The following is an 18,965-nucleotide window of genomic DNA, read 5'->3' on the forward strand; positions in this document are numbered from 1 at the left end:
TACACAGGAAATGTTCATCTCAAAATTCTCACAGACATTTCTCATTTCATATTGAATACTTTCCATGTTGTTAATAAAATTATTTTTTTTCCTCTCACCTCAGCTGGAACATTTCCATCATTTAGCAAAATCAGAGGGAGTGTAACTTTTCGTCCAACCCAAACCCGCCTGAACTGCAGCAGTGGACTTCCGGTGCTGTTTTTCAGGGCTGGGCGCAGAACGCAGACACTGGGAAGAGTGCTTTCTCCAATCACTTCAAACTCCAGCACTTTGCTTTTCAGAGCAGTAGCCATTCTGGACACAACAGAGGAGTATTTTAGCTCGACATTGAGCCAGTTTACAATTAAAGCTAACTGAAAGTAATAGAAAACTTAACATATCAGATGTAACAAAAATACATAGAATTACTAACATCTTTAAACCATTAAGTGTTTCAGAGTTGCCCCAGATTCCGATGTTATCCAAAAATTTAAAATTGTTGTATGTTTTTTTAAACATTTTCTTTTTCTAAATGCCCAAAACGGTAACAAAGTTGATCTACAGAGCTCCAAAACAGACCGAAATCGTTTGCTGTCCTTTTCTCATTATGCCCCACTTGTCCATATGATGTTCATTTTTTATTTGGATTTCAGATGTAAAACAACAAAAGATGGTTATTATGTATTACAAGAAGAAAGTCAAATGTAATTATCTGGCGAAAAATATCACATTTTTTGTTTATATAAGCCCTTAAGTGATCCAAAAACTTCAGAGGCTGGAGAAAAAATAGATTTTTGGGTGCATATAGAATACAGAAAAAGCAGCATTTAAAAGCTGTGTGTTTTACCCAGAGGCTCCTTCTATTGTGGCCTCAAACACAGCGCTGTACTGCTGAATGCTTTGAGGAGTGAAGGTGACAACAGCAAATGCATGTGACTGGTTGGGCACGCTTAGGGTTGAAGCAACCAAATCGAACACATCTCCGTGTCGAAAAACCTGTGAAGAAAAGCAGGATTTATTGTTCATTTTTCCAACTTTCCAACCAAATAAAGCTTTAAAAGCGTCACCTTAGCGCCGACATTTCTGACCGCCAAGCTGAGCACACAGGGGACCTTGCTGTTATTGGTGAGTCTGAAACGGGCCTTGGCAGTCTGACCAACTAGGACCTTGTTGAAGATGAACTTGTTCTCATTCAGGACGTAAACGCCTGCAGCGTTGCAGAACGGTTCAGAGGAGAGCTGGCCGCTGTGCGGGCACAGATGGTGCTCCTCAAAGATGGAGGTCATGTCTAATAGAATGCCTGGATCAGCAACAAAATTAAGAAAGAAAATTAAAAAAATGTTTAAAAAAGAGAGAATAATTGAAGTCCCACTTTTTGCCCTGGGAGTTCAAATCTAACATTTCAAGTTCTCACACTTATTTTTAATTCAGAGGTTTTTAAACTCTTCCCTATGTAATAAAAGGTTATTAAAAAAAATGAAATTTCTTCAATGCAAACCATTTCTTACAGTCAAATTTTATTGATGAAAAGTCCCTGAGGCTAACTTTGACTGAATTTGGTCTTTTTTTTTAATATATTTTCCAATTTTTCAGAATAGTCTTTGTTTTTATGAGCAGAAAATGAGATCCTGAAAACGTTTGCAATTTTTGGAATATTTTGGAGAGAACAAATATAAAGAGAAACAATAGTAATCTATAAACGTTTATAAGAGAAAAGGGAAAAACAAAGAGGACTGAGCAGACTTATGAGGAAAATCTTCTGTATGGAACAGCGGATTTCAATAAGAATAATAAACAATCACAAGTCTAAAACAAGCAGCAGAGTCTTTAGACTAAACTACAGTAGAAAATTAGGGTAAATTATTAGTTGAAAGATGACAGTTTTTGACTATAAATCATTTGCTCCACTTTATACACAGTGATTAGTTTATATCCTCACAACAAATCAATAATATTTCCAGAAGGACCACTGAAAGGGGTTGTGATCTAAAAATAGAGGATTTGAGCCCCAGCTTGAGCAGGATTTCTGATCCGCCTCACTGGTCTCACCTGGCCTGCAGACTTCAGCCAGCAGTCTGTATGGAATGCCGCTGTTGTGGTCTGAAGGGTCGCGACCGCTGATGTCAATCAGCAAACTCTGGCTGAAGGAGCCCAGCTGCTCAGCTGAACAGTCCACGGTGATGAGCTGCTGACATCGAGGATGCAGGCATCCCGCGGACGGAAGGAGTGAGAACACCCCCATGCTGAGTCGATTCTAAAAGAGACGCATTGGATAGAAATCAGGGGAAGTAAAAGGTGGGAGGACCAGGACTCCTGAAGAGAAAATAATGTATTAAAACCCTGTCGGTCACTCACCTGAAAAATGTTTGAGTCTTTCTGGAAGGATTCTTTTCGCTGTTTGAGACTGGGATTGACTGGTTTTGCACAAACACCGTCTCCAACTGTGATCTTAGCTGAACCCCTAAACCCAGAACAGGAAAATACACTTTCATCTTAAATATTCAGCCAATATTCATTAAATCTATCAAAGAACAAAAACAATAAAAATGTGATGTTGCGCGTGGTGAAGGAGCTGCACCTTTTAAGACATAGATTGTATCTGATAACTTTTACTTTCACGCATTGATATGTTTCACAAAGAGTGGATCAACAATAAGTGAGTGTAATATTTGGGGTTTTGGTTCATGTTTAAAAAGAGAAGTTTTGAACAAAATGGATTAACCCCCTCATTTATTGTAACTGTTATATTGTTCAAATATAGCAAACTTTTTGACTTGTGGGCCACAAAGAGCTCCAAAATTTGACCGAAGCAGCAGCAGATGCATAGAGTATTACAGTATGATAATCCAGTTTATGAGAAAAATAATTAACATGGAATCTGGACATAAACATACTTTAATTTAGACTGAAAATTCATTTATATATTTTAAAACAGAATATTTGGATTTTTTATGTCAAAGCTGTGATTTTTTCTCATTTTACAACAAATTGCACCAATGGGTTGATGTCCATCAGGGGAAAATGAAAACTTAAAGAAATGCTGCATTCATGTGGTGTTGGAATGACTTACTTAAAAAAAAAAAAACATGAACATCTAAAAAACAACAAAATCTTCCAACACCACATGAATGCAGAATATCTTTCTGCACCTAAACAAAGGTCAATGTATTAGTAGTGCAATACTTAACAGTAAAGCATTTATTCCAGTTTGACAAGTTGGATTATGTAGTTTGATGGGTCACAAAATTTGCCCACTCCTGGCTTAGAAGCTAAAGCTGGTTTGTTAAACATGAAATGGGTGATGCTAACTTTGTTTTGTTATATTCCAAAGGTTTCTTCTTCTACATTTAAATGTATGTACACAAATAAATAAATCAGCATATACAGTGACTGGGCTTCGACATAATGTTGAGCATCGTCTCACCCCGGTTTTGATTGGTCCGTCAACGTGATGACAAAACTGAACTCAAAGACTCCTTTGTTTTCAATGGTGAGAGTCTGGCTTTTCTTAGAGCCATAAACAAGTGGGCCAAAGTTGATGTCGTAGGCAGGTGTGATCTTATATCTGCAGGGAAAACAGAAAAAAATATTGGAATGTGAGCGTAAAAGCATATTTAAGATTTATCTCCTGTTTTAGATTATAAAATGGGAATAAATGTGAAGATGATACATCTGTTTAAAAGACATTAAAAAGCACACTAACCTGGAGAGGAAAGACTGGACTGAAATCTTGATTTCTATGACTGCAATGACTTTGTCCTCTTTCCCAACGTTAGGATCAATCACCTGCAGAAATATTTTTTCTATTAGTTTTAGTATTAGTTTCCAAATATTGTGAAATCATTAGAAAAACCTTTGCAAGACCTAAAATCAAAAGGCAAAAAAAGCAAGAGCTGTGATAAGCTTCCTGTTAAAAACAGAAGAATTAATTCAAAGTAGCTTTCAGAGTAATGTAGCACAACTCTGATCATTTGGCAGATTGATATCATAAAAGGGTTTAGTGTGATTGTTAATAAACCTGGTAAATGTGTTTGCTGGTATTTTCACACAACAATCAAAAATCAACTAACTGATCCAAAACCTTTTGTTTTTTCGAGTTAGAGGATGAAAAAAATCACTTTTTCTTCAGAAAAATATCAACTTTGCATCACGTTATGTCTTGAAATTTGCTGTTACAATTTATTTAAGTTAAAACCTGGTGCACTATCATTTACATTTAAAAAGGTGACACCTTTTTATTTGACAGTGACGAGAAGTTGAAAATAAAAGATTTTTTCAACACACAAGTATTTTTTTTTAACCTGTTCTTGGATTCAAAACATATGTATACGTAAAAAATGATTTCATCACACCTGGCAAAGCAGGATGGGCTGTTTAATGAGGTGGACTTCCTTATTTGGTCTGCAGGTGACCCACAATCCTATAGACTTGTCTTGAGGCATTAGAGTACCACTCTGGGGGGACACCGTGAAAATGGAGTCCAGCTTTGGCCTTTTAGGGGCGATCTGATCAAACACAAGCCTTTGGAAAACAAAAGGTAAAAACATCTTGAACACTAACTGATATGTGAAGCAAAGAAAGCTGCTTTAATTCTGCTGGACTGAGTTAGGAGGATGCAGAGAATGAGATTAAACTTACTTGAAAGCTAAGGAATACTTTCCCTTGTTCTTCAGCCTAAGGGGAAGTTTGACCTCTTCAGACACTCTGATGTTCCCAAAGTCTAGGATGCAATCTGTTGTAGATAAACACAGAATCTGTAGACTGATCAAAGATTAAACTGGACCATTAACTAGGAAATCCAAATTTTTTAATTATAAATAAACAAAAGGACAAACATTTAGAATTATGTTCTCATTAAACAAAACAATTGACATTTCTACCACAATAAAAAGTTTAAAAGTTGTATAGTAGTTCTCCATACATTCATTTTCTAATGAAATTAAATCCCAAAGGTGACTAAATATTTTGTTTTTAAACCTAAAGGATGGAGGACAGTTGGGACAGAGTGACAGCTTTTTGTGTACTTAAGAAAACTTAAATTTAAGTGTGCAAAAGCTCAGATGTGAATCCTAAAACCATAACATAATTAAATAAGCTACTGTTGAGATGCAGTTAATAGGTTTTTGATGAGTTTTAAAATACGGGTTATATATTGGAGGAACTGGGTGGTTGAAGAAGAATCGAGGAAGGGAGGGGTGCTAATTTTGTGTCTTTTTAGTGTCTGTTTTTAAAAACTTTGCATTTTTAATATGTTATTTTTTTTTCTTTTTATATAAAGTGCTTTATGCTTCAACAAGCATGAAAAGCACTAAATGAATAAATCAAGATTGAAGTGGGTTATGTTGAGTTTGTTGAAACAAATAACAGTTTAGTTATGCCAGTATACATTAATAATGCTATCATTCCAAAATAAAACCTCTACAAAGCTGAGAAGATGCTACCTGGTGTAATCTCCACATCAATGTTGTAGGCTTCAGCAGAGACAATAATGTTTTCAGTTTGAACAATTCCAAGAATATTTTCCATATCCGACACCTGAAAGAAAAAAAAAATCCCAGCTGTTCGTCGTCAATGGCACAAATCTGTGATAACCTCTTTAAGTATCATCAAATGATTCTTTGGGTTGTTTTTAATCTCACTTCCAAACGTAGGGTCTTCTTGACAGCAAGAGGCTTCTTGGCTTTGAAGTTCATGCATATGGGGACCGAGGTGTTGGGTGGGACGACGCCCTGATCCTGTGGCACCAGAAACTCATCACCTAACTCCTCCACACCCTGAAGCCTCCAGCCCACCGGCAGATCTGTCTTATTGGCAACATTCACACTACGGCTCTCCTCCCTAAAAAGGTTATACCAACCAGGTGAGGTGATTATAAAATTATAGATTTTAATCAATTATTTATTACTCATTTATGGTACCTGTGTACCAGAACCTTTCCAAAGTGCCAGTGCTTGTTGTCTAACTCCAGCTCTGGCCGGACGCCCCAGCAGGACAGACTGATGAGAACAGGCTCAGGATTATCCCTGATTTGGCACACAATGCAGTCCTTCATTTCTCCTTGTTTTGTTGGGTAAGCCCAGACCATCAGCTCCTGGAAGTACACAAACCTTTCAGTAAAATGAGGTAAGAATTGTAAAAAATATATATATATATCTAGATAATAAATGAAGCACCTGCTTCTGGTCAGGTTTGAGTGTCATAGTTGGGGGGTCCAGCAGATATGTAGCAGCATGAGTGTCATGTTGGAAGCTGAAGCAGATCTCTGCCTCTAGACTGGAGTTGTTCTGAATAAAAAGCTTCACCGTGTTTTCTGGATATCTGCCGTCCTTGTACCTGAACACAAACACGAGGATTAGCAGATAAAAGACCAAATCCATGACATATGTACGAGCACGACTCTGCTCTCACCTGTCTCTGCTTTTGCTGCAGAGTAAAGGCCCAAACTCAAAGTATCCAGGTTTGATCACATAGGACCTCTGAAGTCCTTTCTGTGGTCGCGGCACTTTCCTGCTGTTGGCAAACAAGGTCCTGTGGAGACAAAAATGAATGGTGTAAAAAGGTGAAACAACATTTTGAAAATGTTACAAAATCAGAAGATTTAATTCCACTTTGATTCTTTTTATCATCCTCGAGTCAAACGAAGAACACGCACATATAGTCTTTGCAGATCGAAGGGAAGCAGCAGAGTCCCCTGCAGCTCAGCTGGTAGAGTCTCCTGGTCCCCACAAGCTCAAACTTGAAGTTCTGTTCAAACTTTCCTGGTGTTTCTGAGTAGAACCAGATCCTCAGAGCCACCTCTCCACCAGCTGGAACTACCCAGCGAAATGTGCTCAGGCTGGACAGAAAGCGCAGAGGGTCAAAAAACTTGAGTAAAAGCACAACAGTTAAAGTTTTGCAGCATGTGAGCTGTGTCTGTGAGCTTCTCTTGCCTTCTTTCTTCTCTTGACCCGTCTGAGCTTTTTTCTCTAGTCTTGATGTAATTCATCCTCTTGTTCTTCTGGACCTCTTTGACCTTTTTATCTCTATCCTTTGGCACTGTGCTGTCTTTAAGACTGCCTTTTTTGATAATTTTAGAGGTTGTTGACCCCTCCTAAAAGAATACATTACAGTCAACAGAAAAACTTGGTTTGTTTTTCATATTTTGCACTAGTTTTTGGTTGAAAATGACAAAACCTTTAGAAATAATTGTGTTTCCTCTTCCACATCTTTGCTCTCTTCTTCCTCATCTGAGGAGGGAGGAAGCAGGAAGCGGAAGCATGTCTGCTGAACTTTGATTTGGTCTCTGTATGGGGGGAAAGGAACAACAGAAAACATAGTGGAAGGGGGAATCGGTGGTCCGCATGGTCCCAATCCCAAATCTTCCAACACCTGAAGAAAGTAAAACAAAAGGACATTTTAGGAAAATGTGTTTAGGAAAAAAAAGGAATGTGAGCAACAAGCCAGGTGAAACTGTAGTACCTCATCAGGTGGAGGGAGGGTGCTGCAGAGCAGTTCTGTGGTACTTTCTCTGTCTCCCTCCATTACTTTCAAGATAATTTGAGGGATGGCGAGTAAGGGGGCCTTGTAATCGGCTTCAGCTGATGCTGCTCTCTGAGTAGGCACCGGAGAAAGAGTTTTGAAGGTTCCCTTCTTACTCTTCTTAACAGCACCAGGGAGCTGTGCATGTGGGGAGGGATTGGTAAAACAAATGCCATTTGAAAGCACTCCACTGATTCCACTAGAATCATTATTTTCTCTTTTAACAAGAGGTTTTAGTCTTTTCACCATCTTAATTTTTTATAATGATCAAATGATCCCTTTAAAATCACTTTTAATTTGAAAAATGGATATCTTTGGACAATACGTTACTGTTATAGATAGGAAAATCGAGAAAAAAAAAACATAAAGAAATTCAAACAATATTGTAAGAACCTATTAACAGCTTATTGTTTGAAGTCCTTACTTCAGAGAAACAAAGATACTTTTGATTAAAAATCTAGTGCAGAGACTAACAAATTCTATCTCATATTTCTCCAGTATAAATGTTTGAAAATAGATTCTAAAAGAATTCACCTGTTTTCCCGTTGAGAATTCCTCCAACCATGGATGGGTTTCACCTGGGTTAAGAGGGGCCAGCAACAGGCCCCTGGCTCGGTCCCAGTGCTGAAGAATATGCCCAACTTCAACCTGGCTCAGCTCATATTTGTTGAACTGACACTGTAACTCATCCACAACAGGCTGGATAAGAGAAAAGGCGGATCAGTGAAATAGAGAAAAAATACTGGTCGCATTCTTATTCTTCCTTTAGGTTTTTTATCGATATCTAAAGTAATTGTGGGATTTATTACTAATCTTAGTTCCGTTTTTTTAATCATTCATGGATATATTTTGCATTGAAGTACTGTTGAGCTATTTTTAAAACGGTTTTGTTCATGGAATTGATAAAAAAAAAAAAATCGTACAGTTTAGCTTATTTACCTTTAATGACTTACATTCTGGCAGCAATATTTCTTTTTTCAAGGTTTTTAATGTTTTGTAGGTTAATTTAACCACTTATTTTAAAACTTAATCATAAGTACACAAAAAATGCTTTTTATCATTTTTTTTTCAATTTTGAAATAATTTCTTCTTGCCTTTATTTAAACTAACGGTTGTAGCAAACTCACCTTTTCTTCCTCTGACTTTGGTAAATGTTGAGAAGTCTTGGTTTGGGTCTCTCCTGTTGTCATATGTGGATCAACAGCATCATTGTCTTCATTCACTATATTCCCAAAGAAGAACATTTCATTTAGTTGCTTTTATGCCTTTTGAGATTTTATATTATCTGAAACACCAAAGTCAGAATAAATCATGAATCCTGCATCACTTTCAAGCTACAAATTTTATAGTTACTTGGTGGAGTTTACTTTAATAACCAACACAGACTCAAGTATAAACTAAGTTATCCTCCAGAAATCAAAATGTTTACATTTTGAATATAATACATAGCTCTAAATTCATTGGGAATTATTTGGAACTGTGTACTCTTTTTGGAACATAAAGAGAGACATTTTTCTGCACTTCTAGATTAAAAAAATAAATAAACAGATACTTACAAATGCTTAACCCTTCATTTATGATCAGTTGTTCTTTTTCCATCAAGTGTTCCTGGCAAATGTTTCAAAGGTCAGAAGGTTATGTTAGGTTTTACAATGAAAAACCTTAAAATTCAACGTCAACATAACATAGAGAGGAATCTGATTTTTTTTCTCTAAAGCCACTTTGCAGACATTGGTGCACAGACCTCTGGTCCACTGACTTCTCTTTGTTCTGCTTCCTCTGTGATGTGGTTCAAGTCTTTGTCTTCTTCTTTTCTCTTCATGTCTGAAGTCTGACAAACACATAATATAATGTATGAAGTTTAATCCAAATATGATGCACGTTATATATTATTAATATTTTACACTTAACTCACAACGTGTCTTCGTTTTTTCAAATACACAAATTGTTTCTCAAGTGTAGAGGTCCTCAGATTAAAGCTTAAAGAAAATTATGTTTGGTTAACACTTGTTCTGACTTACTTTTTCTATCTCCAGTTTGTCTGCGGATTTGGGAGACTCTGTCTGTAAACGTTTCATATCCTCCAGCCCCTTGGATAAATCATGTTGCTCTTTGGTTTGATGATCTGCATAAACTAAACAAAAAATGATGAACAATTCTGTAGCTGCTACAGTCTATAAAGATGTATTCTGACATTTAATAGTTTCCAGGATATTTCAATTTTAAAAGAATGATTTAGAGAAAAAGGGCCCCACCTTCATTTGAGAGTTGCTCTCTTGTATCTGTAAAAGACTCCTTAGAGTTGCAGCCGGAGGACATTCTTTGAACACTCACTGCAGACTGAAAGGCAAAACAAAAAATCACGGAGAGCTTTTCAAATTAATAGGAATTGACATCTTTAAAGGTTAAGAATTTAGTGTCTTCCCAATTTAGGGATAATTTAAAAAGAACAAAGTTTAGTTTACTAAGTTGTGCATTTAAAGTTAACAGAAAAACCTGTGAAGAAAACAACTAGTTTATGATGTTGTTAGAACCAAAGTTAAAATGTAAAATCTTGCGAGTGTTTCTGTGACCATCATCTTATAGGAGTGTACATACATGTCCCGCTTCAAAGTTTTTCTTTCGTGTTGAGTCTTTACTGTCCTTTCTTCCCCCTTTTTTGCTCTTCCTCGTCATGTTTTCTTCCTTCTGTCGCTGCATCTCTTCCTCCTGTTTCCTCTTTTCTTCTTTTTCTTTTGCCAGTTGCTCAAGCTGCCTTTAGCATGTGAGAACAGACATTCAAATGAAGCAATGTTAAAACAGTCCTCAGGGTCAGTTCAGGAATCACATTTAGGACTGGTAGTCAGTAAAGCAACATGTTCATGTACAAGTTAGTCAAATCAATCATAATTTTTATCTTCATTTTGTGAGCTGCAACTCGTGATTTGCTGCTGCTTTTAGACGTTTGCAGCTGAGAGTGCTGTTTTTATAAGCAGTGATCTATTGGTGCAGCAGCATCGACATAAAAAGTTCAATCTTCAGCCAAAAAGATAAATGTTTTTTTCTCTCAACAGAATTTTTATGAACGTTAAAGTCAAACGCTGCAGCTGAGCCATGAGTGAGAGCCTGTGAATACCTGGCTTTCTCTTGCTGGAGTCTTTTCATGTGTATTTGTTGAACGAGCGCCTTCTCCTCTTCTGACAGAGCCTCGTATTCCTCATCATCCAGATCCTGTAGCCTCCTCTCCTCCCGTTCATCTCTCTGCCTCTGCAAAGATTCTGGGAAACAATACACACGCTAACAAAGACTGAAAATACTGAGACCACTCTGGTAGAAAATCTTGAAGTACATTTCACCTTCGGCCTCTCTTTGCTGTCTCTCCCGTTCCTTCAGAGCATCATAAGAGTCAGAAAGGTTGACCACATAGATGTGTTTGCGGTTACTGAGGGCCTTCAGAACAACCAACAGTGCGCTCGATGCAGAATGAGTGAACGCTGACTGAAGGCCGTCAATCACAACTCCATGCAGACAATCTCTTAGCTTTGGTCAGAACAACAGCAGTAGGAGATGAAGAGGGAAACACAAGTGAAATGTAAACAAAAAATGTGTGTGATATCTGTCAGGTTGAAACAATACACAGCCAGAAAAGTTTTGGTTGATTGTGACTGATGCATGGTGTGTTGTTTTATTAGAGACACACACCTGAAATCTTTCAGCCAAGATGTCAGCGAGCAGCTGTTCAGGAAGGAGTCTGCAAAGGTTCACTTCTCCCTGATAAAAAATATATATATATATATATATATGACAAAATCTATATGTTAAACCACTTTACAGCTTCAGTTTTTGAAGAGCAGGTAAAAAAAAATCCATACCGGGCAGAAGACACTTGAAGTGTCGGCAGTGACCAGCTGAGCTGTGGCCTCATTCTCCACAGAATCAAGTGAAGCTGAAATTGAGGATGAAAGTGTGGTTTCCAGACGTGTTGCAGGTCTGGGATCAGCAGCATCAGCTGGAAGAACAACGTTTTTAGTGCATCATGTTAGTGTATGGAATGTCAATGAGACACAGTTAAAGCAATTTAGGTTATTAAGTACTTGTTTTATCATCTCAGCCTCATGCTGGTTTTCCCACAGTCACACTGGGCTGAGAGTGTTTGTGACAAACAGTTGTTTTCACGAGCGTGTTTTAAAATGTTCCCAAAGGTTTTTAAATTTTAATTCCATTTTTTACATGACTAGAAAACATCAAAAGCCCACTCTGATGAAATCTGTGTTCTTTGTGGCATTTTCTGATGATGGAGGGCATATAATACAAATATTAAGCATAAAATAGAATTTGTATTTCTTTACTCAAGTTGTGGTGAATCAGGAACAGATGAAAAAAAATTACATTTGAAAAAGCTTCCAGTTGTGATGCAGAAACTACAATCGACAGGGCACAAGCTTCCTGCTCCACTCTTTTCTTAAAGCTAACTGTTTCTCCTTAAATTCTTTCAAAACTGTTTCAATATGCTTTCCATTACAATCAAAACCCACAGACAGCTTCTAGATAGAAATGAATTGTCAACCAATCTATTAATTTGATTAATTTAAATATATGGGCGTGGCTCTAGATCCACATTTAAAATTTGACGCCCACATAAAGAAATTAACAAAAACTGTTGGGACTAATATGAACTATATCCATCTCTGTAAGGATTTTATTTCATTTTTCTTGCTGTTTCATTGTGAGGACCCAGGATAACCAGTCAGGAAATGATTCTTTGCTAAAATTAATTATTAAATACATTAACGGTCCTAAGAGATCATAAGCAACATGATTAGAAAAATTAAACCCAAAGAGTCACCACAAGGGGCACTGCTAACGGTGACTGCACACCAGCCAAATGTAGGACTATATATATATAAGGAAAAATTTATAATAAATGAGAATCTGCAGAAAACTCAACCATCATCACAAGTACGCGAGGCAAAACTCCGAAGAAACATAAGGTGACTTCTTAAAAGGGCTGGTTTAGAGTTCCTGTGTTCAAAGGTGTGTGGAAGAATTTAGAAAGTGGAGTGATGGGCTTGTAGGTGATCTGCCAGGTTGGATTCACACTAAGCTATTCTTACCCACTTGAGCAGGCCTCCTCTGCGCACACCTTGCAGTTGCAGCCTCATATATCTTTCGTGCCGTGATGCTTATAGCTGAGGTTCCATTATGAATCGCATTTTTGACCACATCATCGATGCTCAGGCATGCTGCCCCGTACCGATGTGACAGAGCTGCTGCTGTTCTGCTCTTATCTGGAAAGAGATGAGTTTAAAAATCAACTTCTGCTCCTCCAGTCAACATCTCTGTTAAGAAAACAATCTTTTTTTACCCGTCAGAGGGGCTCCATACACAATAACTGCGATGCCTCTGCGATTGCGAGCCATCAGTGCATCAGTTGACAGGTCGTATCCCATGTGGCGAGCAATAGCTCTGAAAACAGGACTCCTCTCTAACTGCCCCAATCTCCCACTGCCCCCTTCTCTGCTCAACTCTGAAACAACTGGCGGCACACAAAGATGAAACTCTGAAATCTAATATACCAAGTCAGGCCTTCTCAGCTGTCGGCTCACTTCTACTTACATGTTTCGGCTAGTTTGGTACTCATGTTACGGATCTCTGTCGGAGCGTTGTTTTGTTTTGACTTCCTGTCCTCCTCCTGTGTTGCTCTTCCTTCAGCTCCATCCACCTCCAAACCCACATTTATCTCTGGTGAATCACAGGAAGAGACAATGTATGTGTGCTTTTGGCATATCTGCAGCCTCAGATAAAGCATTTTATGTAAATCTACCATTTTCTCTGTGCAGAGAGGAATATTCTTTGTAGTATTCCAGGAGCTCTTTCGGAAGGCCTTCTCCAGGGAGCCTTGGAGGAAGCAGCAAAAGGTTGTTCTCATCATATTCTTCCATCAGACGAAGGATCTTAGGGAAATGGAAAGACAAACAGAAAACTCAGAACATGCAGACTTTAGTTTGGTTTCATATTTCAGCCTGAAAACAGGTGGCTTCATGTCTCATGTTCTTATTTTTCTCAGTTTGCTCAACTTTCTAGATGCAAGCAAAGTGTTTTACAATAGGATAAATAATTAAATGTCTTTTTTATCCCAAGTTAGCAGTTAAGTTTAGTGTTACCTTTTCTTCTTCTAAATATTGAGTGTCGAATTCCAGGGAGTAAAACTCGACAGGGAAGGAGCAAGGGTTTCTGACTGTGACCTCGGCTTCCGCCTCAGAGAAGTAAGGAAGACAGGGATCCATTTCCAGTATGGGCGGCCAGAACTCGAGCTGCGGTTCTTCGCCCTGACCATGAGCTGATATGAACACTTGCTGAGTGCTGTCATCCACGCAGACCTGTAGTCTCCTGTTGTAAGAGCACTGAAAAACAAAAAAACTACATCTAATATTTAGGATACTGTAATTATTCAATTGTTAACGTAATAATTTCTGTGCACATGTTCAACTAAAAATGTACTATTTTATATACAGCATGAGCAGTAAACTGAGAAATGTTTTCTCCAAATATATGTGATTTAATAAACCTTTGTGACTCAAACAAAATAATTCACATTACTTAAAGAGCTCCTGATCAAAATAAGAAATTTCGTACCCCTTCATCTGGAGTAAACTTGATAAAGACGTTGCTTCTTTCACCAGGGAACAGCACACCAGAGCTGGGAATGCATTCAAATGCAGCCGGGGGAGGCTGCTGCTCCAGCAAGGCTTTTCTGCGCAGGTGTAGAGGTAGGAACTTTTCAATCTGTGACAACAGGACAAAGATGTGCATCACATAAAAAATAATGCTTAAACCGCAAACCACTTCCATTCAAAATGTGTGGCACCTTTTTAACTGGCTTTATCTCCTCGGATATTCTCCAGCGACAAGGCACTCCCTGCTGGTTTGACAGCTGCATGGTCTTCATCTGATAGAAGTCACAGGTTAATTAACAATAATTGAATAATTTAAATGATAAAGTTTACCATCATCATGTGTTTTAGGACAAAAGACCTCACAAAAATCTTGAATTACCTGACAATTTCCATGTTGCACGGTATCAAACTGCAGTGTGTTCTCAGACACTGTGATGGTTGGCATGGTGACCTCGGCACAAAGCTGTACACGTACAACCGGACCGCCTGACACCTGCCGAACCAAACAACAACTTCAAAGCATAAAATTGACATTTTACGAGCAACCGAAGGGAAAAATTTTTTTTACCTGGATTGGCAGAATAACACAAGCGTTGCCCATCTTCAGTTTGGCTCTTTGAGGGTCAAATTTAACAGAGAAAGTTTCAGTCTCACCACACGGCAGGTTCTTCACCTTTTTAAATTCTGCTGTAAAGCCTTTAAAAAATGAAAACAAGGACAAAAAAAGGTGAAATAACAGCTGAGATTCAGCGGTGAGAGTCCTCAGCTGGCCCGATAATGTCTTTTCTCCTTTTGTCTTTTTTGAGATGCAGTTTAGTTGATTAGTGTGTAAGTATAGAATAAAACTCAACACAATCATGTACCTCCACTTTATCCAAAAAGTCACTTTTGAAATGTTGAAAGGAACAGATACTTGTAAAAAGGTGTAAAACTGAAGTAATAGAAGAAAGATGTTCAGTGTAGAAAAGCAAAATTCTGAATATTTCTTTTTCTTCAACCTAATCGTTTGCTAAAAAAATGACAGAAAAAAGCCTTTTTTTGTTCTTTCTCTCTTGATTTTTTTATAGAATACATTTTTTTATGTTTGATACTTGATTTTTGATCATTGGTCTGCATATGCTATAATAAAGTCTGAAATAGTGTTATGTCTACTTATATTATTATGTGATTTATTGTTACTTAAAGATTCTAAATGACCTGAATCTGTGTTGTTGAGGTATAAATATTTTATTATAAGTTATGTACCGGATATTAATAACTCATGTAAAGAAAAGGGTAAGTTAGAGCCGGGTGGGATAATATTAATTCGCTTCCTCCCATTCTCTTTCAAGCAATCTATAATTGGATGCCTAGTTTTCTTATTTCTAACATAACTTTGTATGGATGTAAACCCCTGTTGATTGTATTACACATGCATTATTAATCTAATCTAATTTAAACTATGGCTTTAAGACTGACACCTTGCAACATATTTGACTAATAATAGATTGTAAAAAGGAGCAATGTTTATAAGACATCTTTAAAACTATCTGTTTACTTCATTTTGTTCGGGTTATTTCAGATTGAAACAGAGAGGATGTTTCACCTGTCCCTGCCAGTCTCTTGCAGTTGGCATGAAAGGACACTGGGACGAGTCCATTATTGATGACATTCACAGTTTTACTGATATCTTTGCCCGGAATGACAAACCCAAAATCCAAAATGTATTCTGGGAGCTCCAACCTAAAAAAAGGACAAAAAAAATCTGTTAGGTTTTGGTTCTTACTTACTAAACTTAAAAAAAAAAAATAGGTTTATGATCCTAAAATATTTCACAATAAATCTAATATCAATTTTTTAATTTTTTTTTTTTTGTAAAAAATTTGTATTTCTCACAGGCACTTAAATAAAACAAGCCCTTACTTTTAAACATTAAAAAATGATTTACACAAAACACACAACACATTAAACAAAGTTACATACTCGCTCAGTCTGTGCGACTCTGGTGAGAAGCTGTGTGAATGGTGGAGATTCAGCAGAGTCTCTGATGTGATGAGAGCTTTTTCTCTGATCAGGATATGCTCCATTTCCATGTGAAGCAGTTCTTCATACTGTCGGCAACAAACAAGAACATAAGGAGACATATGGAGAGCTCATTTAAATGATAAAGACATTTTGTAAACCAGAACGTTCTGATGATTTATTATTTTCATCAATTTATCAACAAAACTTAATACGATAAAAAGTATCATGAAACTCTCAGTCATCCAGGTCATAATAGTGCAAGGTTTTGTTCCTTCTTCAGGTCATCTGGACTCTGGACTGTGTTTAAGCAACAAAAACAAAAAACAAAAAATAGAATAACCGGTTTATCAGTTAGAAAGGCACCTGTTGGTTTCTAAAAAATGTCCAGTTAAATTGAATTATTTTGGGCTAATTTCATTATATTCTTTTCCCCACAGTCAGTTAAAAATGCTTCAATAATATAGTAAGACATTTTAAGCATCATAAGTAAGTTAGTTTTATAGGTGGAGAGATTGTGTGGCATTTAAATCTAACTTTTGCAGTATGAATGCTTTTCATTTTATCGGGATAAAGATGCCAGCAGATGCTACACTCTCAGAAAATGTTGATTACACACAACAATATGAGTAAATACTGTATAGAGCAGCACATAAATGTTTCATTGTAGCAACAGATCTTGTCAAGGAAAAATAAGAAACTAAAGAGTCAGAGACGAGAGGAAGAGGCAGCCTTTCAGAATAATTACAGTTTAAATGCACAGCTTAATCTAGGATGGAATACACATTTGAATAATGTGAGCTGATATCAAAAACAAATGAATTTATAATTTAAAATGTAATAACTACAATGTTTCCATCAGGATATCAGCGACAAGCTGTGAAATCAAATGCAACTTTACATGAACACCAGCAATGTGGTGAAAACTTACTATGACAAATGAATGAATGTTCTTTTTCGTCTGTACTGACCGTGAACGTGCACAAAGCCTCTGGGTTCTCATCTCTGTCGGCCTCAACTGTAGCTTTAGCTTGCTCGAGTATGTTGCTGTAATGATCCTCTGCTGCAAAAGAATCAAAGAAACAAACTGAGAAACTCCAAGAGATGATGTGAGATGGTTGCCATAGAAATGTTGACTCGGACCAATCACTGGTTACTGACAATGTCTGTTTCCAACATGGCAAAGTCTGCATCGTTAAAAAGTGGCGACTGAATTGACTTAATTTAGTTGGAAAGTGACGTTGCACTCACTCGCTCCAGTTCACTTATACAGTCAATGGTAAAAGTACAAGATTAAAGACACTTTACGTTTTCAGTCTGATTCAAAGTTCATATCACATACATAAGTTTCGTGGTAAATTCAGACTAATCCTTGGGAAGACCCCCATCCCCCTCAGAGTGATGTCCTCTGGGGGCAAGAAGGTAACTTGCAGCTGAAGCTGCTTCTGAAACCCCTCAGGGATGCCAGGGAGGTAGAGCACATGCACACGCAGCTCTGTGCCGGCATCAATGTATCCCTGACGCACAAACAGACAGAAAACAGTTAACATCAATCCTCATGAGAAATAACTCGAATATTTTCTGAGGATAAATCCCTCACAGGTACTCACCACAGCTGGAATAACCAGGGGTTTCCCAGGCCAGACCTGCAGGGCCTCCAGATCTATCTCTTCCTGTGCTTCTTGAAGCATTTTCATCTGTTCGCTTGACTCATCATCAGCCTCAGGGTTTATAAAGCTGAATTCAAAGCCCACCTTCCCAGTATTCCTCAAGGTAAAATCAATTTCTCCAATTGTTTGAAAAGGCTAAAAAAAAAAGAGGGATATCGAAGAGAGAAATGACTCCACCTGCTGTCTGCTTTTATACAGCATTTCTGTCTCCACTTGAGCATTTTGAGCTAAAAAAAATGAATAGCTAAACATAAAAGAGATTTAAACTTTTTAAAACTTGTCATTAATTTCAATTTTTAACAGGATCTCCCAACCACTATGGATTATATCAATCTTTGGCTGCAGCCACAGCTGGAGCAGCGGGAGAAAGACAGAAGAGTGCTGAACAGACAAGAAGGTCGGAGGAAAGTTCTGCTGAATCAGTGCTTCGTCTAAATCAAAATCAATGTGTCCTTGTTTTGAATATCAATGATAACTGGTCCCGATGGCTTGCATGTGTAAAGAGGGAGATGAGAGTGAGACCAAACAGTGGGAAGAAAAGCGGTGACATTCAAATTTTACATCTTCTTGGTACAAATTCTGAACATTTTTTAGATGTTTATATTAGTATATTTAATTTAAAAACATATGGTTTAACAAAAAATGCAGATAATATAGCAATATCCATTTTGTGATAATAGGAGATTTAACTTCCGTTTGTTAACAAATATACTACAACGTTATCAGTCTCACTGTTTATGATAGCGACTCAGCTGATTCCATGCAGACAAGTCTAAGCTCCTCCTTCCTGCTTCTATAGTTAGGAGGAAACATCACAGACACTTGCTGATAATCAATTGCTTTTAAGAGCCAATCATCATTAGTGTGCCAAGTTTTTATAAAAGCAGAAATCTGTCAGTTCCTGAATCATTCAAGTGCTTTAAATAAAAAAAGGGAAGCAAAGTTCTTAAAGAACCCATTCTTGATGCCCATAAGAATGCAAATGCCATAAAAGTATTAGTTATTAGAGATAAATGTACTTCATGGATGGAACATTTTGAAGTTTGTTATAAATTGTTCCAGGAATAAAACCCAGAGTGACTGTGTTTAAGGTTGCTTGGGCACTCAGACAGTCTAAATGAGAAGAGCTAGAAGAGATGGC

General features: G+C 37.4%; 1 protein-coding gene across 4 annotated transcripts in view; it reads right to left on the bottom strand.

Annotated features, from left to right (window-relative positions):
- hydin (HYDIN axonemal central pair apparatus protein) overlaps positions 1–18,965 on the bottom strand; it is a 77,894-nt gene that overhangs the window by 17,678 nt on the left and 41,251 nt on the right. For 3 of the 4 annotated variants that reach the window (XM_024282698.2, XM_036212494.1, XM_036212492.1), the window contains 43 exons: positions 17,765–17,959; positions 17,497–17,671; positions 17,126–17,217; positions 16,116–16,243; positions 15,739–15,875; positions 14,722–14,849; positions 14,533–14,646; positions 14,345–14,425; positions 14,113–14,262; positions 13,641–13,880; positions 13,301–13,430; positions 13,093–13,218; positions 12,842–13,012; positions 12,591–12,764; positions 11,349–11,485; positions 11,179–11,247; positions 10,833–11,016; positions 10,613–10,754; positions 10,096–10,252; positions 9,753–9,837; positions 9,519–9,631; positions 9,242–9,328; positions 9,054–9,105; positions 8,625–8,719; positions 8,032–8,196; positions 7,438–7,635; positions 7,153–7,347; positions 6,909–7,069; positions 6,632–6,814; positions 6,388–6,507; positions 6,153–6,312; positions 5,898–6,070; positions 5,619–5,817; positions 5,421–5,514; positions 4,618–4,711; positions 4,332–4,500; positions 3,683–3,765; positions 3,404–3,544; positions 2,335–2,440; positions 2,029–2,233; positions 1,047–1,279; positions 827–975; positions 99–294 (listed from right to left, as the gene is read on the bottom strand). In XM_024282698.2, coding sequence (XP_024138466.1) covers positions 99–294; positions 827–975; positions 1,047–1,279; positions 2,029–2,233; positions 2,335–2,440; positions 3,404–3,544; positions 3,683–3,765; positions 4,332–4,500; positions 4,618–4,711; positions 5,421–5,514; positions 5,619–5,817; positions 5,898–6,070; positions 6,153–6,312; positions 6,388–6,507; positions 6,632–6,814; positions 6,909–7,069; positions 7,153–7,347; positions 7,438–7,635; positions 8,032–8,196; positions 8,625–8,719; positions 9,054–9,105; positions 9,242–9,328; positions 9,519–9,631; positions 9,753–9,837; positions 10,096–10,252; positions 10,613–10,754; positions 10,833–11,016; positions 11,179–11,247; positions 11,349–11,485; positions 12,591–12,764; positions 12,842–13,012; positions 13,093–13,218; positions 13,301–13,430; positions 13,641–13,880; positions 14,113–14,262; positions 14,345–14,425; positions 14,533–14,646; positions 14,722–14,849; positions 15,739–15,875; positions 16,116–16,243; positions 17,126–17,217; positions 17,497–17,671; positions 17,765–17,959 — 6,186 coding nt within the window. The remainder of the gene's footprint in view (positions 1–98; positions 295–826; positions 976–1,046; positions 1,280–2,028; positions 2,234–2,334; positions 2,441–3,403; positions 3,545–3,682; positions 3,766–4,331; positions 4,501–4,617; positions 4,712–5,420; positions 5,515–5,618; positions 5,818–5,897; positions 6,071–6,152; positions 6,313–6,387; positions 6,508–6,631; positions 6,815–6,908; positions 7,070–7,152; positions 7,348–7,437; positions 7,636–8,031; positions 8,197–8,624; positions 8,720–9,053; positions 9,106–9,241; positions 9,329–9,518; positions 9,632–9,752; positions 9,838–10,095; positions 10,253–10,612; positions 10,755–10,832; positions 11,017–11,178; positions 11,248–11,348; positions 11,486–12,590; positions 12,765–12,841; positions 13,013–13,092; positions 13,219–13,300; positions 13,431–13,640; positions 13,881–14,112; positions 14,263–14,344; positions 14,426–14,532; positions 14,647–14,721; positions 14,850–15,738; positions 15,876–16,115; positions 16,244–17,125; positions 17,218–17,496; positions 17,672–17,764; positions 17,960–18,965) is intronic. The other variant, XM_036212493.1, reaches the window with a different exon arrangement.

This window comes from Oryzias melastigma, linkage group LG6 (genome assembly GCF_002922805.2).
Source record: "Oryzias melastigma strain HK-1 linkage group LG6, ASM292280v2, whole genome shotgun sequence".
Taxonomy (NCBI): Eukaryota; Metazoa; Chordata; class Actinopteri; order Beloniformes; family Adrianichthyidae; genus Oryzias; species Oryzias melastigma.